The sequence below is a fragment of the Arvicanthis niloticus genome, chromosome 27 (assembly GCF_011762505.2).
Source record: "Arvicanthis niloticus isolate mArvNil1 chromosome 27, mArvNil1.pat.X, whole genome shotgun sequence".
In the NCBI taxonomy this organism is placed as follows: Eukaryota; Metazoa; Chordata; class Mammalia; order Rodentia; family Muridae; genus Arvicanthis; species Arvicanthis niloticus.
The window spans coordinates 3,633,792-3,660,966 of record NC_133435.1 but is presented as its reverse complement, the minus strand read 5'-3'; the positions used below and the strand labels follow the sequence as shown (position 1 = coordinate 3,660,966).

The window sequence follows — 27,175 nt, the reverse complement described above, 5'->3', positions numbered from 1 at the left end:
GCAACCACAGAGGATATTATGTATAAATCCAACAGCAGGATGGGTATCTAACTGAGAGCTACATAGGTACCTTCTGAGATGTGCCACCCCTCAATAACACAAAGCAGTCTCCCTGTGGCTTCTAGTCCTCACAGGATCCCTCACACTGTGGAGAGGGGAGGGTTTTCTCTGCACTGGAAGTGGTCTGCATTCCTGCCTAACCTCTCTCACCTCAGGGAATTAGGACTCATTTTGATGCTCTCTGGGATGGCCAGGCATATGGTCATATATAAAACTTATCTGGGTTTGCTGGCTCATGCCTGTTATCCTAACACTTGAGAACCTGACTTGGGAAGACTGTTTCAAGTTCAAAGCCAGCCTGTGCTACATGCTGAATTCTAGCCTTGGCTAGAGTAAAATCTTGTTTCTAAGAAACTAAAAACAAAAACCGAAAAGGCATGGTCATTAATTCATGATGGGGTATCAGGTTCTCTCAGGTGTGGTCAAATGACCTGTAGTCTTATTTCAGAAATGGTGCTGCACACCTCTAATCCCAGCATGCTGGAGGCAGAGACAAGACAAGTGGATCACTGAGATAGGCCTGGTCTACATCATGAGTTGTGAGAGGGCTACATAATGAGACCCTGCCTCAAAACAGCAACAAACAAAACAAAAAGAGGTGACATTTTAACATAGCTGTCTTTTTCTATATTAGACTCAGGATTAAATAATCCAGCCTTAAAGGGAAAATCAGCTTCCAGGAACTCACCAGAGGGAGGACTTCATTGTCACCAACCAACGGACTTGCCATTTCTTTGGTCTGAAATGGCAAAGGTGACAAGGGTGTTGGGCTTCTGTTCAGCTCACAGTCTTGGCTAATTCTGAAAGAGAAGAAATGGATACCAGTGTCCTTGTTAAGTATCTTAGTTTCCTTTTTTCCCTATTGCTGTTATAAAACACCATGACCAAGACAACTTGGAAAAGAAAGTATTTAATTTTGCTTATGGTTTCAAAGGGTTAGCATTCACAATGGTGGAGTGAAAGAACAGCTGAGAGCTCACATCCTGTCCACAACCACAAATCAGAGAGCAAACTGGGAAAAAATGGCATGAGTCTATTGAAGCCTCAAAGCCCTCCCCCAGGGACACACCTCCTCCAGCAAGGCCACGCCTCCAAATCCTTTCCAAACAGTTACACCAACTGAGGACCAAGTATTCCAGTATACAAGGCTATGGGACCCACTCTCATTCAAACTACCCACCTAATAACCATGCTTGTTGTTGTAGCTAAAGGTTTTGATTTCCCTGATGTTCAACCAGGGAGAACCAATCAAATGATTGAGTTTGTCTGGTTATTTCTTTGAAAATAAATGGTCTTTCTGAATAATCTCAAATTCACTTTAAAAACTTAGAATGTAGAATGAAGAGGCAATGGTTGCTAGGTAGCCTCAGCCTTCCTGATTCTGTGTGGTGATTTTGGGTATCCGGCCCATTTAAATAACTGAGGCACATTTGACAGAAACCTCAGAAGACAGACCAGCACTGCCGAGGGCAGTTCTAAGGAGATAGTTTAAGGTTCTCTGCTGTGCTTATAGGTGTTCATAACAAGCCATGCTTTGTGGATGGGGAATGTGTCACTGTATTAACTATCTCTCCTCTGGATTCACTAACTTACCCCCGATTCCCACTTGCACCCTCCCAGACTCCTCACACACTTAATCTGAGCTCTCTGCCCCTCTCTCGATTATGAAAAGGATTCTCAGGACAGGTGGAGGGTCCATGCATGTAAAACACATAGAGCATGGTGCCTGCTGCAGGTTATGCACCCAGTAAGGATAAGGTACCATCTTGATGCCACCTTTGGTCTTCAAAAAAGCACAAGTGGCTATCACCACAGATGAAGAAACCAAAATGTAAAGTTAAATTAGTTACCCAGTCATTTGCTTCGTTTTTCTTTCTGGTACTGGGGAATTGAGTCCAGGTTTTTGCAAAGAATGCTGGCAAGGTTCCTTAGCACAGGCTACACCCTAGATCTATTTGTGTCTGTTATTTGAGATAGGGTCTCCCCAAAGTGTCCTTGAAGTCCTTTTGTCCTAGTGTCTCTGCCTTCTCCCCTGACACCCCAACCCCTCGGAGTGTGGGAGTCACCAGGCTCACCTCAATCATTTATTTTAATTGTATGAATTTTTTTACTTTTTTTTTTTACTTTTGAGATTACAACATAACTACATTATTTCCTTCTTCTCTTTTCTCTCCCCAAACCTCTTATATACTCCTTATTCTCTCTCAAATTCACCGCCTCTTTTTTCATTAATTATTGCATGCGTATATGTATATCCTTACATATTCCTAAATATAAACTGCTCAGTCTATCTAATGTTACTTTTGATTTCAAAGTAGAGAAGCAAGCAACAGTTTTACACAGCTATGACACCTATGAGCCACACCAACAAGTCGAATGGCACTATAAGCCTATGTGTGCAGTAGTGTCACACATACCTTGATGATAACCAACAACTTTCTAATTGGACTTAAGATCCACTCAGCAAACTTCCAGTCTGGGCCTGAGCACTGAGCGGACCACCAGCAGCAGCTCTGCACCCAACCTCACCAAACCCAGATAAAGCGGGGCTACCAGGAGCTCTAACCAGGGCAATATCTCAGGTAAGGAATCAGCAACACTCACCCCAAACAGGGAGTAACGGGGCACATAGGGACCCAGGAATTCACTCCTGGCCAGGAGCACTGGTAACTTCTGGTCTGGGCCTGAGTGCTCAGCGGATCCCAGGAGATAGCTCTGCACCCAATCTCACAGAACCCAGAGGAAGCTGGCTCTCAAGAGCTCTAAGCCGGGCAGTATCTTAGGTAAGGAGGCAGCAAACTCACACCAAATAGAAAGTAACTGGGACCACTGGGACCCAGGAATTCACTCCTGCGTGGGCGTACCTGTTCCTTCCTATCTGGGCCCGACATAGAGCAGATCCCAGGAGGCAGCTCTGTACCCAGCCTCACAAAACCCAGAGTGGCAGGGCTCTTCAGAGTTCAGGTCAGGAGATAGCAATACCCTACCCAAACAGGGAGTAACCAAGACCCACAGGGACCCAGGAATTCACTCCTGTCCCAGAGCACTGGTTCTGTCCTGTTTCTGCCTGAATACTGAGCAGAGCTTGGACCTCAGCTCTAACCCCAGCAGCAACACTCATCCCAAATAGTTCTGACACAACCAAGATAATAGGAAAGACAAGGCTCCAGTCAGAGACAGCTCAGGTAGCACCAAGGAAATCCAGATGGGGAAAGGCAAGCGCAAGAATACAACCACCAGCAACCCAGAGTACTCGGCGTCATCAGAACCTAGTTCTCCCACATTAAAAAGTCCTGAATTACCCATATCACCAGGAAAGCAAGAGTCAGATCTAAAATCACTTCTAATGTCGATGAGAGAGAACTTTAAGAAGGACATAAATAACACCCTCATAGAAATTGAGGAGAACACAGATAAACAGGTGAAAGTCCTTAAAGAGGAAACACAAAAATCCCTTAAAGAAGTACAAGAGAACACAACTAAACAGGTGAAGGAATTGAACAAAAACATCCAGGACATAAAAAATGGAAGTAGAGACAATTAAGAAATCACAAAGGGAGACTACCAGGGATATAGAAAATCTGGGAAAGCAATCAGGAGTCATAGATGCAAGCATCACCAACAGAATGCAAGAGATAGAAGAGAGAATCTCAGGTGCAGAAGATACCATAGAAAATATTAACACAACTGTCAAAGAAAATGCAAAATGCAAAAAGTTCTTAACACAAAACATCCAGGAAATTCAGAACACAATGAGAAGACAGAACTTAAGGATAATAGGTATAGAAGAAAGTGAGGATTCCCATCTTAAAGGGCCAATAAATATCTTCAACAAAATTATAGAAGAAAACTTCCCTAACCTAAAGAATGAGATGCCCATAATCATACAAGAAGCCTATAGAACGCCAAATAAACAAGACCAGAAAAGAAATACCTCCCGTCACATAATAATCAAAATACAAAATGCACAAAACAAAGAAAGAATTTTAAAAGCAGCAAGGGAAAAAGGCCAAGTAACATATAAAGGCAGACCTATCAAAATTACACCAGACTTCTCACCAGAGACTATAAAAGCTAGAAGATCCTGGACGGATGTCAAGCAGACCCTAAGAGAACATAAATGCCAGCCCAGGATATTATACCCAGCAAAACTCTCAATTACCATAGATGGAGAAACCAAGATATTCCGTGACAAAACCAAATTTACATAATATCTTTCCACAAACCCAGCACCACAAAGAATAATAGCAGGAAAGCACCAATATAAGGAGGGCAATTATACCCCAGAAAGAGCATGAAAGTAAGCCTTTTCCAACAAACGCAAAAGAAGATAATCACACAAACAATACCTCCACTGTTAACAAAAATAACAGGAAGCAACAATCTCCTCTCCTTAATATCTCTTAACATCAATGGACTCAATTCCCCAATAAAAAGACATAGGCTAACGGGCTGGAGACACAAACAGGAAGACAAGGGAAAGCCCACACTCACATGGAAATTGAACGATACTCTACTCAATGATAATGTGGTCAGGGAAGAAATAAGGAAAGAAATTAAAAACTTTTTAGAATTTAATGAAAATGAAGACACATTATACCAAAACCTATGGGACACAATGAGAGTGGTGCTAAGAGGAAAACTCATAGCTCTAAGTGCTTATAAAAAGAAACTGGGGAGGGCATACACTAGCAGTTTGACAACATACCTGAAAGCTCTAGAACAAAATGAAGCAAATACACCCATGAGGAGTAGACAGGAAGAAATAATTAAAGTCAGGACTGAAATCAACTAAATAGTAACAAAAAAAACTATACAAAGAATCAATAAAACTAGGAGTTGGTTCTTTGAGAAAATCAACAAGATAGATAAACCCTTAGCCAGACTAATCAGAGGGCAGAGAGACAGTATTCAAATTAATAAAATCAGAACTGAAACGGGGACATACTAACAAACTGAGGAAATCCAAAAAATCATCAGATCCTACTACAAAAGCCTATACTCAACAAAATTGGAAAATCTAGATGAAATGGACAATTTTCTAGACAAATACCAGTTACCAATGTTAAATTAGGAGCAGATAAACCATCTAAACAGTCCCATAATCCTGAAAGAAATTAGAAGCAGTCATTAAAAATCTAGTCACCAAAAAAAAGTCTGGGACCAGATGGTTTCACTGCAGAATTCTATCAGACCTTCAAGGAAGATCTAATACCAATTCTTTTCAAACTGTTCCACAAAGTAGAAATAGAAGGAACACTGCCCAATTCATTCTATGAAGCCACAATCATGCTCATCCTAAACCACACAAAGACCCAACAAAGAAAGAGAACTTCAGACCAATTTCCCTAATGAATATTGATGCAAAAATACTCAATAAAATTCTCAAAAACCGAATCTAAGAATACATCAAAACAATCATCCATCATGGTCAAGTACCCTTTATCCCAGGAATGCAGGGTTGGTTCAATATATGGAAGTCCATCAATGTAATTCACTATATAAGCAAATTCTCAGTTGAGGAATCTCGAAAGGTTGAGAAGCGCCAAAAGAAGTGTTCAACATTCCTAGTCATCAGAGAAATGCAAATGAAAACAATATTGAGATTCCACCTCACACCAGTCAGAATGGCTAAGATTGAAAACACAGGTGACAGCAGATGCTGGCGAGGATGTGGACAAAGAGGAACACTCCTCCATTGTTGGTGGGATTGTAAGCTGGTACAACCCCTATGGAAAGCAGTCTGGAGGTACCTTAGAAAATTGAACATAGTGTTACCTGGGGACCCAGCTATATTACTCCTGGACATATATCCAAAAGATGTTTAAACATACAACCAGGACACATGCTCTACTATGTTCATAGCAGCCTTATTTATAATAGCCAGAAGTTGGAAAGAACCCTGATGTCCTTCAACAGAGGAATGGATACAGAAAATATGGTATATTTACACAATGGAGTGCTACTCAGCTATTAAAAACAATGAGTTCATGAAATTCTTAGGCAAATGGATGGAGCTTGAGACTATCATCCTGAGTGAGGTAACCCAATCATAAAAGAACATACAATCACTGATAAGTGGATATTAGCCCAAAAGCTCACAATACCTAAGACACAATGCATAAACACCACATGAAACTCAAGAGGAGGAAGGAAGACCAAAGTGTGAGTGGGTTTTTTTTTTCATTATTATTTTTTAATTTTTTTTAGAAGGAGTAGTAAAATACTCAACCAGAGCTCCCAGGGTCTAAACCTCCAGACTGAGAACAGAAAGGGAGGGACTCATGATAACTGAAGGTGGCCTCGCTAGGCAACAGTGGAAGTGGAGGGCCACGTTACCCGAAAGATTGGATTCATAGTGTTGGGGAATTCAAGAGCAGGGAGGTGGGATTGGGAGAATGGTGGGAGCACACCCTCATAAATATTGGAAGAGGGGGTATGGGATTAGGGGTTTTGGAGGAGATAGGAAGTGGAGATAACAGTGAAAGGTAAATGTGTAAAATATCCAAAAAAAAAAAAAAAAAAAAAAAAAAAAAAAAACCCAGATAATGGGTCTGGGAAAAAAAAAAAAGATAGTTTACTTATTTCAAATGATTTTCAAAGGTTTCCAGGAGATGCTTATTGGCTAAGATCTTATTTTAAGCACTTCACAAAAGAATTTATGTCTCTATTTAATATTCTCAAGAGAGATGCAAATCCTAATTTCTCTCAACAAGTAATTGATAAAAGAGTAATTTTACAAAAAGTAGAAGAAGCTCTCATTAATTTATATATTATATAGATTGATATAGATTGATTAATTGTTGGCTGTTTTATAATAGTCCTTTGATTAAAAAATTATTAATAAAGAATTATGTTTCTTTAAATAGTGTCTTCATGACTCTCTGAGGATGGAAGGGGCATGCCTTGTTTACTCTTAACTTTCTAAAACTGAAAGCTCATGGCAAATCTGCTGCTGATTGCCTCTGGCATCGCTGAGGCCAATAAAAACTAAGCCACAACTATATGGAAGGACCCTTTTACTCTTAAATGGAATGGCCAGGACCCAGTTCCTACATGGGGCCGAGGATTGATATACATATTTGATACCACAGAAGGCACAGCTAAATGGCCACCAAAAAGATTAATGAACTAAATAGATACCCCCCAAAAACCAGGCCCAATTATAAATAAGATGAATAACAATTGACATCCAGGGAAGAGAAATTTCCCTGAAAATTCCCTTCTTTTTTCCAGATAAAAAATTAATCACTGGTGATGTCTGCTGTTAGGAGTTCTAATCCTGACGCTGGCTTCCGGACTTATACTACTCAGACCTCCAATGAGCCTTTGACAAGGACGTCAAACAGCTATAGACTGATAACACTAATCTGAAGAAATCCCTCGTTTCGCTGTCTGATGCAATCTCCCCAAATTGCAAAGGACTTTATTGGACTTGATTTTCTCTTTTACAATAGAAAAGACTGTGTACAGCTCTAGACTGTGTACAGCCCTTAAAGAAGAATGCTGCTTTTACATAGACAAAACAGGGATGATTAAAGAGAGCATGAAAAAGGCAAGAGAAGGTCTTGAGAAAAGACAGAGACAGAAAGAGAAAAAGGAGAGCTTGTACAAGAATTGGTCTTCAACCTCTCCATGATTGTTAACCCTACTTCCTTCATCTTGGGACCATTAATTAGGTTATTTTTGCTTATTTCCTTTGGTCCCTGGGCCTTAGATAGGCTGACTAACTTTGTGAAACAACAGATAGATAATCTGATAGCAAAATCTATTCAGATACATTATCATAAGTTAGCTATGGAGGACCACAAGACTCTAGATGAGGTTGTTACTCTATCCAGGTGCTCCCAATTCCCATCTCCACCCAACCTAAAAGAGGGGACTTCTGCCCCTAGACCAAGCAGTGAGGGGCCACCCAGAACCCCCTCTGTCTGGCGATCTGAATTCTTGCTTAGGCTGCAAGGCTAAGCACTGCAAGGGAATATAAATAAAAGTTAAAAATATGTTTCTGGGTTCCCTGAGGGACAAGCCTGACTGCATAGGGGTTGATGTCAAAAGTATCCCCTCTCCAGGAAAAAGACATCGGGACGGGTATGACCTTCATACCTCACTGGACAACGACAGGAGGGCTGGAGCCATTACAAGGTCCCCTTTAATTACTGGAGGTCAGGCCTCTATCCCCGCCTTGGCAAGATTAGAATCGCCACAACCCTTCTATATTTGGAGAAGGGAGGAGATGTCAGGGGCAGCCCTGCTTATACATTGAAGGCCTAAAATCAGCCAGAAGCCTAAAATCAGCAACAGGCCTGACTTACACAAAGTCTTGTGTCTCTATGGAAAAACACTGAAACAGAGGGCTATAAACTATTGTAAACAGGCAGCTTTTGTTGAAATCTACCAGCCTGAGTAGTCATAGACCTTGTAAATAGGCAGCCTTGGTGGATAGTACCAAATTAGATAAGGACAAGTGAATCATAGGCAGAGTCATAGTGACCTGACCCCTGAACCTTCACCCAGCTGATACCCTGTTCTGAAAAATATCTGTACTCCCCCTGAACATCTATGCTCCTGTGTCATCCCCTTCCCCACATCCTGCATTTTTGTGTTTATAACCCCTGTGTTAAAAAGTAAAAATTATGATTTGATAATAATAAAAAAAGAAAAAAAAAAAAGAAATGAAAAGAAAAGAAATAACACACAGTGTCCCCCTGGCTCTGCTGACTTAGCTTCTGACAATCCATTTTCTTGTTCTCAGAAATACTTTGAATTATAAAATGTTATTGTGCTTTTTGTTAGTATGCTGGGTAAAATAATTTTTATTGATTTCATTTTAAATTTCAAAGTTTGTAATGAGTTAAAATGTCCTTCAACATAATTATAGGTCATATTTATTTTCATATTGTAAAATGCAAGTTAATCTGTTGAACATTTTAAAAAAATGGATTCCTTTTTGAGAATTTCATATATGAGCATTGTATTTACATAATTTTTTTCTTTCTCTCCTTCCTCCCACTCTTCCCAACCCCCAATACTTTTCAAATATATCTTATTTAATTATTGTTCATATATGTATCTATATATGTATACATGTATAAGTATGTATGTATATACAAATACTGATAAACAAAGTGTTTGGGGGGAAAAAATCCACTCAGCAAGAGGGTAATCATGCCTGTGCTAGAAACCTAGCCAACTCCCCAGGGCTAGTCATGGATCTTGGAGGAGAACTTACAATTTTATTAACCAGCATACTCCCTAACTACATTTGACAGTCCTCACTCTTCAGGAAGGACACTTTGTTTGCAACAGTCAGAAGCCATTACAGAAAATCATACCTAATCAAATGTAGAGTCGTGGTGCCCATTCCCAGGGGATACATGTGCAGTACAGCTGGTGTATTTAAGGCTCAGAACACATTGCAGAAGACAGAGCAGAAAGACTGGGAGAGCCAGAGGATAGTGTCTGATGTGAGACTGTCTCCTAGGAATGTTGGAAATTACACCCATAGTCTTCCTAACACAACTGCCCAAATATGAACAGAACAATGAAGATACAGTGGGCGTGCCAGAGTGGATGGGGAAAGGGCATTGTGTCTCAACTCTATACAAAGAACTACAGGCAACCAAGGCAGCCTGGGGGTGAGGAGGGATCTTCCAGGAACATCAATTGTTTATCCATACCAAATGCTCAACCGTGGAAACAGTAGTTACTTTAGAAGTGAGACTAGCTAGCTAGGAACTGGTAACTTTGAATTCAAGCTCAAGTTTTCCTGGAGTTGAAACCCATGATAAGGATGAAAAACACATTGTGCTAAAATATTGGGTGGAAAAATATAAGTAAAAAACACGGGGCAGATAAGTGAATAATGAAACAAAATGACATCCTTTAAAATCGGACCAAAAGCCGGGCGGTGGTGGCGCACGCCTTTAATTCCAGCACTTGGGAGGCAGAGGCAGGCGGATTTCTGAGTTCGAGGCCAGCCTGGTCTACAGAGTGAGTTCCAGGACAGCCCGGGCTATACAGAGAAACCCTGTCTCAAAAAAACAAAAAAACAAAAAAAAAAAAATCGGACCAAAGACCACCCCACCCAGCCTGTTTGACTAAATGTCTTTCGTGAAAGTGGGGCTTAAATTTAATCAAATCACCAAAGATCACGAAAACATAAAAATCCGTGTGAAAGCTCTTTCTTCATCCTTACTGATAAGCTCGGGTTTCCCACAGGTGCTTTGAAGTAACTGCAACCCCCACACTGTGGTTTTCTGTTCTCAGCCAAAGTCCGGTCCACATAGACTTGCTTCTTACGTAGACTTCAAGGCTGTACATAACAAGTGGCACGAAGCATCGTGCTAGGCCACGGCAGATCAGCTCAGAGAGACAAACAAAATGTGTTTCTCGGTTTTACTTATCTTGAAATAAATCTTTCTCCCTTATTATCCCACATCATAATTACCATGGAAACAGAACAGCAAACTAAACGGAAATAACATGGTTTATGTTATGAACAATAGATGAAACATCTCACAGTTCAAACTGAGGGGTAACAATTGCATAGTGCACTCTCAGAATCTCTGGCCTGTGCCTAGTGCCTACACTTCAGGGTAGAAAAACAAGACAATTATAGAGGTGATATGAGAAACATTGTATGTATATGTAGGTGTGCATATGTGTGCATATGTGTGTGTATGTGTGTATATGTGTGTATGTGTGTATGTGTGTATGTTTGTGTGTTTATGTATATGTGTATATGTGTGTGTATGTGTGTATATGTGTGTATGTATGTGTAATCTCAACTGTGCAGAAATTTTATACAAAGTATTATTTGTTCTAAATTATCTAAATAATTATCCCAATTATCCATTTTGTTGTGGATGTAGAGATGGCTTTGTGGCAATAATTACTAAGATTTATGTAGGAATATTTTTAATATTATAAGATCAATAAAAATATTGAGATTGAAGGAAAAGACTACATTATGAAGTAAAGTGCTTTGGCTTAAATCATCTTTATAGCTGAAAGCTCTTCTAGAATATAGCTATTCAAATACTTCATAAAACCACCTTGCACAAAATGTGGCACGTCTCACTTGAAAGTGGGCTTAAAAATTACTGCAGAAGGCTTTTAATATCCACTCACAGGCTGAACTGTTCAATTAGCTTTCCCACGAGCCCTGCTCCGGGCCAAGTAGGGCAGGCTCACCTGCTTGGAGGGGAGGCAGAATTCCTCATAGTGGTCCTGACTGCAGTTTGCAAGGCCTCTCACATGTGCCCCTGCCTCTTCTCTGGGTCCTTCTCCTGGTCTATGGGATGATGTCGTAGCCAGGGATGAGAACCCACCCATTGTCACTGACCCCCTTCCAGCCTTAGTTTTCTCACAGTCTCCAGAAGCTCCCCATTCTGTGACCTGCGCTGTCTCCTGGCCTGGAACCTTTGGTCTGCTGTGTTCTGCTACTTATTGGCTAATACCTCAGTATAGAGTGTTTATAACTTATTTCTGGCTTCTAGATTTGTCCCTTGACAAGGGACCTGGCAAGCAGTAATTAATGACAAACTTGCTAATTTTGTGGGGTTTTCCTATTAAACAATGTATTAGGTAGACATGAAGCCATCTAAATGATTAATGCTTCCGATTACTAATCTCTTCTCAGTTCATGATATAAGAATTTAAACCATGGATTCACTTTTAGAAAGATCTAGTTTTACATGTGTTTGTATGTGCATTCGTGTGGGCTAATGTGCTCCAAATGTATGCAACTGCTGGTGGAGGTCAGAGGAGGTCAAATCCCTTGCACTGCAGTTCTAGGAGGTTGTGAGTCACCTGATATGGGTGCTGAGAGCGGAGCTCAGGTCCTCTGGAGGAACAGTAAGTTCTCTCAATCACTGAACCATCTCTCCAGCCCCTGTGGCTTCACTTTTAAGTGTGTATTCTCATATAAAGACAAGCTCCATTTATTACAAAATTGGTTTGTCATTAAAATTAGTTCTATATTAATAGTTCTGGGTCTTCGTGCTCTAAATCAGCTTGTAAATTATGCTGCAACTTCAAAACACTATCTTCTAAGAACACTATTCAGAGCATCTTAACCAAATTTTATTATGTCTCATAAAATTTTTACAGTGATGAATAAATATATTATTATTCTAGAAACGAAAGGCTAAAAGTTACCTAAAAGTGCTAAAGATGTCAAGTGAGTGAATATTAAACTATCACTTCAGAAAAAGGTAAAAGACAACAGAAGTTAGGAATAAATAATAGGTTGTTTAAATCACTGACCACTTGGACTTTCCCGCATTACAAGGAATAATCCCTTAGACTGTGATCTTGAGGTTTTGTGGAACAATTTTGTTTTCCTTCTTTAAATAGTTTAACTCATTGATATATAAAGATGATGGGTATATTCTGTTTAAGTTATGCCTGAAAAGTATATGGATATACCCTACATGCACAGACCCACAACATATATATACACATTGTACATGTATATGCATATGTATACGTGCACAATGCACACACAGATACATACATAATACACATATACATATATACACACATGCACACAGATACATACAGACATGCATACATCCTCACATATACACAGATACATATATATCTCACAATATACACATACCATATATTCACATACAATATACACATATGCATATACACACCATACATATTTATACATACATATGCATACATGTGTGCACACACACATACATGTACTCACATGCACACATATGTAGATATAACCTTTGCTACTTGACTCGCTGAGCCAGGCTGTAAGGGAGACTTCCTCTTCCACTGCTGGCATCAGCAGGGAGCTACCTGCTTTCCACTTTTTCACCGTCCCCACATCGTAACAACTCTTCCCCATTGTGGGTTTTACATGGCAATAATTTATTCAGGACATTTGAAAAGCTGTTTCTTTTCAAAACCAGGTCACCAAAGAACACCGAAATCAGACAAAGCATTAAAACAAATTTAATGAAACTTTCAGCAAACGGAACTGGCAGAGCAAGGCCTTGCAGTGGGAACACTTTTCCAGGCTGCTTATTAAGATAATCTCCCACTGAGTCTTTTACCTCGTTCTGCCTCTGTCCCCCACTGTCTTGTTTTTGTTGGGCACTTTTAATATATGCTACACTGCCTGACAAAGGAAGGTGAAGGGCCAAAAAAAATATTTTTGAAATAACAGACTGCAGAGTAACCCCTCACCTGAGGCTATCAGAGGTGATCCAGGGAGTGAGGAGAGGAGAGGAGCTGGGAGCCCAGAGCCCTCAGTGACTCGATGACATCAGCCAGCAGCTACACAACCCTACCTGGCATCTTCAGGGCTGGGCTTTGCTCTATGGAGACTGAAAGTAGTGAAGCACTTTGTGGGGTTCTTATTCTGGATTAGAAAATGACCTCTTAGAGCTCTACTGAGTGACCGACGTGTTCAGCTTTGACTGTGGCCGGGGGGTCCCTACATTTCCCCAAACTGCTTACACTGAAGCTTCCAGGTACCCCAGCACAGCACCTCCACGATGACACTCCCTCCATGGCTTCCAACCACAGCACTCCCACTAGGACACCTGCACCACATCACTACCACCATGGAATCTCCACAGTGGCACCCCCACCATGACAACCACATGACATTACTCTCACCATGGCACCTTCAGCATGGCATCCCCACTAAGACACCTCCACTATGACATTACTCTCACTATGCCACTCCCAGCTACCACATCACCACCACAGTATGCCCACCATGGCACCTCACCATGGCACCCCACCACAGTATGCCCAACATAGCAATCCATCACAGTATGCCCACCATGGCACCTCACTATGGCACCCCACCACAGTGATCATGTCATGGCACCCTCATTATAGTAACCACCACTATGACACCCTTACCCAGGTATCCCCTCCTCAGTACCTTGATCTTCCCTCACTCTTTTTCTCCCCTTTCTAGAGAGGGGTTAATTTAGCACTTTGGAGAGACTCGGGGTTAGTTTCAAGAAGCATTAGAATTGTTGGAATCCATCTTTGGAATTGGAGAGGTGGCTCCAATTTCTAGAAACACTTGTTTCTCTTGCAAAAGACCAGGGTTTGGTTCCCAGAACCCAGGTAGTACTTCACAACCATCTGGAGCTCTAGTTTCAGGGAATTCATCCATGACTTCTGGTCTCTGTGGACACCGGGCATGCACATAGTGCATGCAAAGATATGCAGGCAAAACACACATAGAAATAAACCTAAAACTGCAAAGAATCCATCCTTCTAGTAGCCATAGGATTGAGATAGTAAAGGGAGAACACTGCTCTAGAGTCTTAAGAATGTTGAACAGAAGGTGCTGGAGATGGCTCAGTGGTTGAGAATACTGACTGTTCTTCCAGAGGTCCTGAGTTTAATTCCTAGCAACCACATGGTGGCTCACAACCATCTGTAATGGGATCCGATGCCCTCTTCTGGTGAGTCTGAAAAGAGTGACAGTGTACCAACATGACATAAAATAAACAAATCTTAGAAAAGAATGTTGAACCCTGCCCCCCTATTTTGGTCTGTTCTATAGCTGTTGCTTAGCTACCAAGATGAGTCCTGGCATCACCTTCTTCAAACTTTAGGTTTAGTTATTAGCTTGCTCACCCAAATATGAATTTTAGCCACCATGAATTATCATTAATGTAGTAATATTGCAAATATAACATTATTAATAATATTAGTGATAGTGATCAACAGACATGCAACTACACATGCTACATGGATTCCCTCGTACAAGAAACCATGAAAACATTGCTAGTTGTTCATGGTAAGTATCTCAGGTTTCGGAGGACTGGACCTCAGTTGCAGTGAGGTCTTGACCTTCTTAATCGTCAGGAAAGATGAAAGGCTCATGTCAGAGAAGTTTGGCGAATCCAGCATACCATAGCCCTTCTCAGAAACCCACAACGTAAACCAGCGTCTTCGTGGCCCTGAGAAGTTCTGTGGGAAAAGAATTGCTATGCTGAGTGTTTTGTAGGTTTGAGGAAGCAGTGGTCTGCCTCCAGAGACCTTGCGTTAAAATCAAGTTAATTAGCACGGCTCATTGTTAACACATGGACTCGGGATGTGAGCTGACCCATTTTAGAGATCATGGGAGAAAAATGGCCGGCAGTTACTGCTCTTCCATGCGCTGCTCTCACTGCCCATGGGCCCTTGCTTATGTGACCAGCTCTAAGTCACCACGGCAAGTGACAACCCCAAGGACCTGCATCATGGGAGGACAGAAAGAAGCGACACCTCTCTGTGTCAGATCTAACATCACCTCGACATCAGATCTAACAGAGTAAATTCTAGTTTCCCCATTCTCATACTGTTTGTTAAAAAGTAAGATTACTTCTTTGTAGAGCATGTCTTCTTGCACCCACACTGAATGTTCTGAAGTGAGTAACAAACAAAAATCCCCAGGGGCTCTGCACCTGGCTCACCGTTATTTCTGGACAGCTACTGCCAGTCTGTACTGTCTACAAAACAGAGTATCCAGGCTCCTGTATTATCGCTACCACATAGAGTGCAAACACTTTCGGAGGTTGTCACTTTGCATTACTTACACATTTTCCTCAAGGGATTTCTAAATGTCCGTTCTTTATGGCCAAGCTAGCATACCTGTCTCCACTGGTCTCCGTTTTCAGCTGGCTCTGGTAGATGTAAGCCCCTGCTTCATCATAGCTCCTCTGATTGGGCCACGCTGCTTTTCCATTGACATGGAGCTTGGCGAGATCGCTTCGAAGCCTTTCGTTTTCATATTCAAGCTTGTCGATTGATGAGTATCGTGAGTGCTCCTTGTTACTAATGTCCACGGTCTAGGGAGTAAAACAGACCCCACTGAGTGGACGTACATGGGACACTCATTTTCCATGTCTAGATTCCTATGTTGGCAAGGCTCTTTCATTTGAGCTGGGTGATGTGGTTTTTGGGAATTTTGTCCACCCCCTGAAGATTTTATATATAAATTAAATTATTAACATTAATAAATTAATTAAATATATTCTAAAATACTTTAAATGGTTGCATTAAAGAGGTGTTAAGTTTATTGAATCACTCCTATTCTTGGAAATAGAGTCTGTTTCAAAGTCATCAATAGAGCTGTGACTTCCTCATGCACAGACCTTCCCTGGAAGTCCCTTAGAACATGAGGATGAGCTGAATGAAGATCTTTGAGAACCTCAGTGGGAAGCCTATTCCTGTGCCACGTTGCTCTCATGCATTCGGGGATGGAGAGATGCTGTGGAGGTTACAATGTCTTCTAGAGAACCCGAGTTCAGTTCCCAGCACCTACACTGGGCATCTCACAACTACATGTAATTCCAGCTCCAGGGGATCTGACACTCTTTTCTGGCCTCCAAGGGCATACGAACATAGGATACAAACACACACAAGCACACACACACACACACACGCACACACGCACACATACACAAATAAAAATGAAAATAAATCCTTAAAAGAATCTTATAAATGACCACCAACAATAGCCTAAAGGTCTTATTTTATTACACTCACAACTTAATATTACTGTTTGTCAGATTTGCCAATGGCAGATAACCGGCAGCCTTCATCGCCGACGTTGAATATGTATCCATCTTCTTTTTGACAATTTTCACTCTATGTGGTCTCAGTTGCTTCCTGTGTGCTTTGGCTGTTTCCCCATTTAGGAGTTACTGCTTACTGATATCAAAATATGTTTTAACTCTAGAGACAGAGACCCAGAGTGTCTCCGGTTGGTTGGAAGTGTGTGTGTGTGTGTGTAATTTTTTTAAAAGATATTTTTAAAGTTTTAATTGTGGCATGTGCTATGTTTTCTCTAGAACGGGACTTTATTGTTGTAATTTAGTAACTGCCATCTTTCCTCTGCTCCTTCCTCTGCCCCACGTTACAATTTTGTTTTCCTTTTAAAGAACTATTAAGCATTTACTTTCACTTTCTTCTATTTGTTTTATGATTTCATTATTTTCACAGTTCATTCTTAAGCTTATTTTGAGTTAGTTTTGCTGTAAAACTAGAGAAGACAGTAAAAATAATAAATTATTCCAATTATTCAAATCACCTATTGATTAAAACATTCATGCCCCTCTGCTGGGTGATGTAACAAATTGCATGCTGAACTTATTGTGGGCTGGGGTTGAAATCGGGGCCATTTTGCTGCATTGATCTTACAGTTGAGACAGAGCCAGCACTGCACATTTGGAGCAGGGTCGATTCACAGTAGAGTTCTGCTACCTGATTTATTAATGCCTCAACCCGCAGATGTAAGATGAAGTATACTTAAATTACAAAATGAATGGTTTAAACAAGAGGCTTAGAGATTTCTCAGGCTGTTTTAATTAGACACTGTAGGAAGTTTCCAGGGCAGGAGTGTTTTGTGTGTATGTATGTGTGCGTGTGTATGTGCACACATACACATATACACACTCATGTGAACACTTGCTTGCTTCTATGTGCACATGTGCACATGTGTACGTGAGCTGTTCTTGTAAAGCTTTGTAAAACAGACTCTATTCTCATACAGCAAGTCCTAGGGAAGCTGTGTTTGGCTCTCTCTTGTCTGTCCTTTCAGTCCTGTGTATTGAACATCCCAAGTAGCATTGTGGCTGATGGTACAGCAGTTCTCCAGGGCCACAAGAGCAACACCTTAGCGTAAAACGCTTGACTCAAGCAACACATCACTTTTGAAGCTCCAAAAATTTGAGATTTGAGGCCTAGAAAACTACATGTTTGGAGCTTAGACATTTCTTTTGGAAGTCCTTAAATTTCCAAGCATTGAGAACCATCCACATAGAATAACACTCATAGTCATTCCAAACTTCCTCACATTGTGGATAACTGCATACTGATAATCATTCATACCATCATATTAATATTGGATACTATGGCAGCTTAGGAAATGCAGAGAAAGGTCTGGCTTCTGGGTGAAGGCTCTCAGAAGCGATTCTAAGCATCTCACAGAGAACTGGAGAAACTTAGCCGACCATTCTGTGGCTGACCCAGCCAATCTTTCTCCACTGCTAGAGGGAGCTGCCCATGGTGCAGTGGCCTGCAAACTGGCTTTCTCACGGCTGCATGAGCATCTTTGGTCAGCTTTCTTCTCCAAGGAAGGAAGCAAGGAGCTTCAGAATTAGGCAACCAGAAACATTCTCAAATCGTCATTTATTTAGATAGGACCAATTTCAAGTACTGGGGCTGCTGGAGGGATAGCTCACTGGTTAGGAGCGCTCGCTGCTCTTGCAGAGCCCCCAGGTTTGGTTCCCAGCATGGACATGGCAACTTGTAACTATCCTTAATCCTTAATTGCATTTCCAGGGAATCGGACACCCTTCTGGTCTCTGCAAGAAGGTGGTACTCAGACATACATGCAACCCCCTCAGACATACATGCAACCCCCTCAACAACAACAACAAAAAAATGGGAAAAAACCCAATTACTATTATAATATTATCAAAATATCACAAATGTTAGGAGGCTGAAAATAATGTATATCTTTGTTTCTTTCTGCCTAGGGTGAAGCTTCAGTTCTAATCATTTGAGTTTATATTTATCTATTCTAATTATTGCTGAAGTAACCTGATTATGGATCTTTTATACGTACAGATTTTTAGTACACAGGAATAATAGTTTTTTTCATTTCATAAAATTTGAAAAGTGTAACGAAGTAAAATAAACCAGCAATTACAAACTGATGGACTCTAATAATAAATTAAATAGGGGGCTGGAGAGAGGTCTCAGTAGGCAAGAGTCCTGGCTGGTCTTCTAGAGGACTCAGCTTCAATTCCCAGAACCCATGGAGTAGCTCACAATCACCTGTAATTCCAGTCTCAGGGGATCTGATGTTCTATTCTGGCCTGTACAGGGACTACACACTTGTGGTGCACACTTGTGGATAGATGCAAACTATCATACAAACAAAATAAAAAATAAAAGGTTAAATTTATCCAAGTAATAGAACCCTCAAAGCCATTACTTTTACACATTAGTAAAGTTGAGTGTATGAGTCATAGCTAAAACAAACGGAGAAGAATGTGTTCAGTTATCCAAGATCAAGAGAAAGAAAGGAAACTTAAACCAGAATTGGGTATGGCAATTTATATCTGTAACACTGACACACAGGAGGCTGAGATAGGAGTTCCAAGCCAGCCTCCGACAAGTAATGGGACTCTATCTCAAACAGGAAAACCTAACAACAGAACTTTGGGTATGGGAGATTAATGAAGTTGTAGCTCTAACTAACCAGTAGTAATTCAATCAACTTGAAGTGGACACATTTTCTAAAAAGATACAGATTATCCAAATGACCTCAGGGGGAAAAATAGAGAGATTAGAGAGGGAAAAGTAAAGGCTAGTCTACACCACAGCCAGGAACCTCCTGTGTGTTTAAAAACAGCTTAACTTTAAAACAAGGAGCTATGACAAACTTTACTTTAAATAAAGTAATGTCACGCCAAACCCAGTACTGTGCTAAAATTGACCAAGTGTGCTGATTACGGGCTGAATTGTGGCTCCTTACAAAAGTCCTAACCCCTGGTCCCTTGGAATATGACCTTACTGTAAAATAAGGGCTTCATAGAGAACCTGAATTGAATGCCCAGACAAAAGGGAAAATCTGACTCATGAGAGTCGTGGCATGAGTCAGACATGGGACCACAGCACACTGAGACAGAAGAGCATGGATTGAGCTACTTTCCTGCCTAGGAACACCAAGACTGCCACAGCCCAGATGAGACAGAAGAGGGAGGAACTGGCACACAGAGATCAGAGGGAGTGTGGCCCCGAGGACATCTGTTTGAGACTTCTGGCCTCCTCCTGGAGTCCTCTGGAAATTAGTATGTCCTGTTGTTCTAAGCAAACACACTGTGATATCAAGTGTGCTAATTTAGAACTGGGAAGATTCTTAAAAAAGATTTATTTATGTTTTATTTATATGAGTACACTGAAGCTGTCTTCAGACACACACTAGAAGAGGGCATCGGATCTCATTACAGATGGTTCTGAACCACCATGTGGGTGCTGGGAATTGAACTCAGGACTTCTGGCAGAGCAGTCAGTGCTCTTAACCGCTGAGCCATCTCTCTAGCCCAGAACTGGGAATATTTATCCCAGGAACCTAAATTTGGGCAAAATCAGGAAATATGTCAACCGTAGTCCTTAACACATCAAGGAAGGAAAGGAGAGGACTCACACAGAGTCGTCTGTTGAAAAGGCTCAGAGAAACAGTAGCAGCTGCATTTCACAATATGGAATCATGAATGAAAAACAAATTTATATCCCACAAAACTCCAAAAGCGTGACCTTTATAGTCAGAAACTAGAAAAATTTCCAGCAACTACTGTCATGGCTCAAGATTTTTCTGGGGGTCTTAGCGAGGGCAGGGTGACAATAACAAGAACAGGCGTGAGCAGTGGGGGAAGGGGCAGCTGAATTTCAGTAGCAAGGTGTCCTATAGAAAGCATGGAATAAGTTGGAGCTTCCCCAATATTAACAATTAGCTGCTTGGTGTGGTAAAAGCAAAACACTCCATTTATAACAGTGACAGGAATTGTAAATAACTTGGGAAATCATTTTAAAGGAAGAAAACACGAACTATTCAGAGAAAAATCGCATTATCGGGACTGTGTTGTAAGGAAATGGAGAATCATGCTATATCTTATTATAATAAAAGCATTAAGTCTTCAAAGTTAATACAGAAATGAATTCAATTTCAGATAGAACCTACAGGAAATTACAACCTGGTATACTGAGCTTGGTCTGTATGAAAATTTCAACTGTGCTCTTACATATTGCATTTCAAAGTACAATTTAAATGGACTGAACAATTGGATAGAAAAGATGAAACCTCTGGAAAAAAATACAAAAGCATGTATGTGCATGTGGAGAACAGTGTTACCAAAGAAGGAAGCTCCAAAGGCATCCATCAAGAGAGGGTGACTTTTGACAAGTCAGTTTAAAACTTCATGTATGGCAAAACCATAAAGTTACAGTAAGCAAACTGGGAAATGCTCCTAAAAATTGCAAGGAAAGGAAAACTAACATCAGAGAGAAATACATACTATGTATCTAGTTCACCTTGCTACAAAGTATCAACTAATGGGGCCCACCTGTTGTCAGGGAGCGGCACATCAAAGCGCCAGTGAAAGTGTTACCGTGGGAACAGTGCAGGCAATGAAAAAGCCCAGCATTAAACAGGGAAGGAACAGGTTCCAACAACATGTCTCTGTGAGGAAGCTGATCCGAGATAGACATGCTGGGATTTTTTATGAGATATTTATTCAGGTGAAAATATGAAATATTTTCAAATACGCTAGGGCTAAAATAGTTGTGAAAAACAGTCTAGTAAGTTTTTGGTATATCCACACTATGGAATATTATAAAACTATCACAAACGGTGAAAGATCCTTGAGCCAGTTGGTGTAGAAAGGCACTTTGGAGCAAACAAAACAGAAGTATGTCTGTGTATGTGAGCCTAGTTTAAAAAATAATTCTCTCTCTCTCTCTCTCTCTCTCTCTCTCTGTGTGTGTGTGTGTGTGTGTGTGTGTGTGTGCACCTTGCACCTGTTATATACAGGACCCTGAAGGAATCAGAAGATGGTGTCAGATCCCCTACAACTGGATTTGGCAGGTAGTTGGGAGCTGCCACATGGGAGTGGGGAACTGAATCATCATGTCCTGTTCAAGAACAACAAATGTTCTTAAATGCTGAGCCATCCCTTTATCCCTGTGACCTTTTCATTTTTAGTAAATATACTAAGTGATTGATACAAACTGAGTAGTTGCTGTCTACTGTCTGGCACATGGGACAAGATGTGGAAGAGACAGGGGTGGCGAGGCTAAAGCAGGGACTGTGCTCTAAAGTCATCTGCCTGCATGTGCTGGGTTAAATTCATAGACAGTTATGTACAGTTTGGGTGAGTATAAACTTTCCCAGTGCTTGCTGGCTTGTGTTGCTGTCCACACACACACAGCTGAGGTCAGCTCTGGGCAATGCTCGGGTTACACATCTATTTGGCGGAGAGTATCTCCCCCAGCTTAGCTATGCAAATGGTCATGGGGGTGGGGGGGAAGAGGAAGCAACAGGAATTACCACTTGCTTGTCAGCACAGCCCCCTCTGCTGCCCACACGGGCCCAGGGGAAAGGCAGGGCGGCTTTTCTATCTTTGTGTGTTTTACTTCTTTAAAAAGCAGATGTTATCAATAAACAAAGCCAAAAGCCCACAGGGGCAAAGTGAAGCCCCTCAGCTCAGCTATGGTGACCCGGGATATATACAGACAAACACTTGGATTGAACTGATACACATATGTGTAAATATATATATGTATATATGTCACTTCAATATGAATATACATAATACGTATATACATATATATCTTCATGGAGCCGGGATTCGCTTTTTGTGCCCCATGTTAGGGAATGAAAAGGCAGAGGTGATGGACAGGTTTTTAATGTAGCAGATAGGGAGACCAGCAAGCTTCCCTTTTTATCCATCTGTGCTCCAATCACAGGATCCACAGCCATGCTCAAGGAAGAAGGGAGAGTGCTTCCAGATGCTTCTACTGTCTTGATGCTGGAATATGGACTCACGTGAGAACAGGTGCACAACACGACAGAAATAGAACATTGGTTTCAGAATGGCCTGGCCAAGGCCTTGACCCACATGCTCACATTATAATGGCTAAAGGAACAGGCTAGCTTAAGCAGCCATGATGCCCAACTTTTATATATATATATATATATATATATATATATATATATATATATTACCATTCTGTTCTTTGAACAGTTAAAAAAAAATAACAGTAGGATTTTTTCTAAGTGAATAAAAGAAAATGTAACAAATAATGCTAATATTTCAATATTTCGACCAATAAAAGTTCTACAAAAATCTAACCATCGACTGCTACATCAGATAATGGAAGTGAGAGGCTTGGAGCCATTTTGGTGTTTTTGAGAACAGGTAGAGCCAGGGGCTAATTCATATATTCGGTCAACAAACACTGAATACTTGCTCTATCCTGAGCTGTTGGTCATGCCAACTTCCTGCTTGTCATCAAGTTGAAAAGGACAAGCCACAAAACAAGTCAGCCGAATATGAATCAAGCAAGAATGGAACAAATCATTCTGATTCAGGTTTGTGGGGGGAGGGCTTCTCCGAGTAGAAGGTTGGCACCAAATTCTGGCTGTCTGCGATATAGGGTTTCAAGCAACTGCAGGATTAAAAGCCAGGAAACTGCATGCTTTGCATGTCTGGGAAATGATTAGAAATGAGCCCAGACCAGGTGCCCCAGCCCGGGCAAGCCACTGGGGTAGGCAATGCTCGGCTCGGCGCTCCTGGCGCACGTGTTCAGTGACCACACTGATGGTCAGCCCTGACTACCCAAGCCACCTCCTGTTCAGTTTGGGGGAATGAATTCAGAGTATTACCAAGTACCGTGCAGGGTCTAAATCGCCCATCATTCCCTTCAGGTGTGTGTTTTCTGTTCTGACAGCTTTGTATCTTCTATCTGAGACCTGAAAGATTAACAGATAAAAGGCACATGTAAAACTCACAATGGAAGCTCGCCGTCTTGTTAATAAACTCTGTCCAGGTGGATGCAAGCGCTTTCTGTGGTACGGAGGGAAACATCCGCCCTCCCACCAGTCTGGTTCTCTCATTCCTCTCCTCTCCTGCTCCTTCCACCCGCCTATCTTCCTGTTTGAGCAGTGCGAAATTTACAACACTTAAATAATGATTTATTTTTTTTTCCCTACCAAATCCAAAATTCCACTTCTCCTGTATAGGAAAATTCCATTTCTCGTTATAATCACAATTAAGAAAAACCTTGAAAATACTCTCGCCCATTACACTCCTTCAACGCCCAATTAACGTTTATGGTAAACAGTATATGGCTTCCCATGTTTAATTCACTCCTTCTGGTGTTCTGGCCGTGTTCCCTTGTGTGCTATGACTTCGTTTTGTAGCTCTTTCTTCTTTCCCTGATGTCATCTACTTGAATGTTGGGATGACGGACTCCATACCTGGCCTGCTCCTTTGTATATCTAAGGCTCATTTCTATATAAAACTCTTGCTTTAAGAACAAGTGAATTAGAAGATATATATGCTCATTGACAACATCTGGGAAACATGGCGGTATGGAGATGAAAAGGAATCGTTCTTGTGCAGCTGTCCCCTGAGCGTGTGCTAGGCGCCCTGCCGTGCAGTGCCCTGTGCTGGTTTCCCGTGTGTGGTACAAACTGGTCAGTCTGTGGCCTTTGACTGGATGACGGCCAATCTTTCCTGTTCTTGTAAATACACGTGATTGAACTGCTATTATGGAAATTGTCTTGATTCATGTTTTATGCTCTGAAATCACCTAGAGTTAGAGTGAAAGGGCCATAAAGCCTGTGCTGTCAAAAGCAGGCTACAAATTATTAGAGAGCAAGGAAACGGAAAGAAAACATAGGGGAAGAAGGCAGGCATGAGCAAGCCTTGCAGGGTTCCAACGTGGAACCTCAGGATCTCTGCTTGTCTCTGAGGACCCTGTAGCTTGCTGAGTGGTTGTTTAGTAACTATGGCCTGATTTTTATGACGTTGCTTTCATGTTGCTTAAAACACTACCGGCAATCTATTAAATGGGGGTGGGGGGGTTTGTAATCCTCAAGCAAGCTAGAATTGCTTTCTAAAAAAGGAAGTTTAGTGGAAAGGTCCTATAGCAAATGACAGGAAAGAACAGGGCCGTGTGATGTGGGAAGACAGCTGCAGAACCTCGGCATGCGACTGATCACGCATGTGTGCACCGGCTGGTAGGTCCCTAGTGTGTCTTTGATGGTACTTTGTCCACGGCACAGGGTTTTATGGGGTGAGTCTCATACACTGACCAGGCACCAAGGCCTTTGGCAGACCTGGAGCGAGCCTAGGATGAGCAGGTGCAGGAGGCAGCCCTGCAGAGTGCTCTTCCCACGTGTATGCATACCTGCTGCTTTGCTAACATTTTTTCTTTTATTTCTAATTCTATCTTTAGCTGTCTTTCCAGAAGGGCAGCTTTCTTCATGACAGTTGCTATAGTGACCTCCTTCTGGTGAAGTTCCTGGGTGAGTTCGGAGATCTCATTTCTCATCCGTTCCTGTTCGGAGCATCCGCTTTCCTCCGGATAGAGCTGGCTTCTCATCTGGTGAGAGTGAGCAGAGATGTGAGCAGCCCCTCCCTCACAGAGCAGCTGCAGCTTGTGCTGGACAGCCTTGTCCTCCTGCTCAAGGATGCCTGTGACCCCTGACAGCCTACTCCTGATCATTGCTAACCGACAAGGGGCACCCTAAGTCAGCTTCCTCTCTTCTGATCGTTGCTAACCAGCAAGCTGCACCCTAAGTTTCCTCTCAACTCCCAAAACCTCACTGCCTTATTGTCACATGCAGTGCCACTGCTGATTCAGCTTTCCCACAGACTTGACAGAAACAGTTACTAAGTGCTTTGTTGTGTTTTTGAGGCAGGGTCTATCTGCACAGCCGATGCTCTGGCCTCTGGAGTTCTGGGATCATGGGTGTATACCACAAAGTCTGGCCATCCTCACTTTCTTATGGAGAATCAGCAACCGACTGAGGGTAAGCAGCTTGCTCAAACTGTACAAAAATAAAGTGCTAGATTCTAGACCGGAACTCATGGTCCTTGGCTATATTTACTTTTTTTTTCTTTAATGAAAGAAGCATAAAAATCCTGCTGTGGTAGCAGTGACTCTATGCTATGTCTCAGAACCATGTTGTAGCACACTAAGCTTAATATGTTGGTAGGAATGTCTTACTGGCCTCTCATAACCCGTTAGAGTCCCTCACCATGTTCGATTGTCTTTTCATAAGAGAACCTGTTGGATCTGGACTCCTTACCACCCTCAGCTTTCCAAATCTAGCTGGCAGAAGCCAAGGCCACCCTCTCAGACCCTCTGCTCTATTGGCGCCATTGCTCACACCCTGCCCACACCTTCTTCACACTCCCTGGCATCCTTTTAAAGACCCGACTCACCGCTTCTCACTTTTGAGACTCAACAGATAACTTGCCCTCTCTCAGAACACACACATATAGGGCAGGGGGAGAAAAATAAACATTTATGTCATAGGGTAGTAATTGCTGTTTGAGGGATGTTCTGGAGGGTGCATAACCCAGCTAAGTTTGGGGGTGGGGTTTGTATCAGGATGGTCTTCCCAGAGGACAGGTTATCACACAAAATACTTCGGGGAAGATGGGAGCCGGCGAGCCAGGGGACAGGCTCCCAGCAAAGAATGCAGCCAAGGGTGGGGACCCGAGAACCACGTGCACAGAACTTGTGTTCTGATCTTGTGTGCCCTAGGAAATAAGGCCAGAGAGGGAAGTCCAGAAAATTTACAAAGAAACTGCTTTGAATGTACTCAGAAACTTGAAATGTGACAATAGACTATATCTCCTCTTTAAAAGTTCAGTGTACATCTCTAAAGGAATAAGGGTCTCTTCCCTCCTTTCTGTCTTTCCTCCTTCTTCCCAGATTCCCACGATAGCATCTTAATGACTAGGTTTTCCACATCTCCAAATATTTTCAGGCAGAATTCACATGTGCAATTGTCCCAAATCTCCAAATGCTTTTCAAGCTCATGAAACTGGATTAGGATCTTATCAGACCTGCCCAGATCTCTTTCTATCCACTCTGTCTTCGTGTCTGTTTGGCTTTTCATCCAATCCCATTATCTCTTGTTCTAGTTACAGTCCTCATGAAAGTCGGTCACTTTCTAAGACTTGTGCCCCCATCCATCACGGGTCATACCCTGGGACAGCTAGGGTTCAGGATTGACACCTAATCCAGAGGCCAATTTGCTGCATCCTGGGCTGGGTACCATCCACTCCTTGTCTGGTCCTGCTCGAACAGTTAAGATTAGAAATGTGACGTAGACATCACATGGTCTTAACTTTGCCATTCAAACAGGAACCAGGAGCCTCTTGTCTAGCTCCTCAAAGCAAGAGCCTCAGAGATGGGATCTAACCCCAGGGTATGTTATGGGTCTTTTAAAATTACATGTGTTTGCATGTGCACGTGCATGTCATGGCACATGTGTGGAGGTTCAGAGAACTCACAGGTGTTGGTTCCTTCCTCCACTGTGAGTCTT

At 41.8% G+C, this 27,175-nt stretch overlaps 1 protein-coding gene across 7 annotated transcripts in view; it reads right to left on the bottom strand.

Moving 5' to 3' along the window:
- Window positions 1–27,175, bottom strand: part of Deup1 (deuterosome assembly protein 1) — a 71,117-nt gene that overhangs the window by 2,664 nt on the left and 41,278 nt on the right. For 5 of the 7 annotated variants that reach the window (XM_076926002.1, XM_076926005.1, XM_076926001.1 and 2 more), the window contains 4 exons: window positions 25,024–25,218; window positions 23,495–23,581; window positions 15,691–15,887; window positions 749–860 (listed from right to left, as the gene is read on the bottom strand). In XM_076926002.1, coding sequence (XP_076782117.1) covers window positions 749–860; window positions 15,691–15,887; window positions 23,495–23,581; window positions 25,024–25,218 — 591 coding nt within the window. Of the gene's footprint in view, window positions 1–748; window positions 861–15,690; window positions 15,888–22,486; window positions 22,638–23,494; window positions 23,582–25,023; window positions 25,219–27,175 lie in introns of those variants that run through there. The other 2 variants (XM_076926007.1, XM_076926006.1) reach the window with 1 other exon arrangement.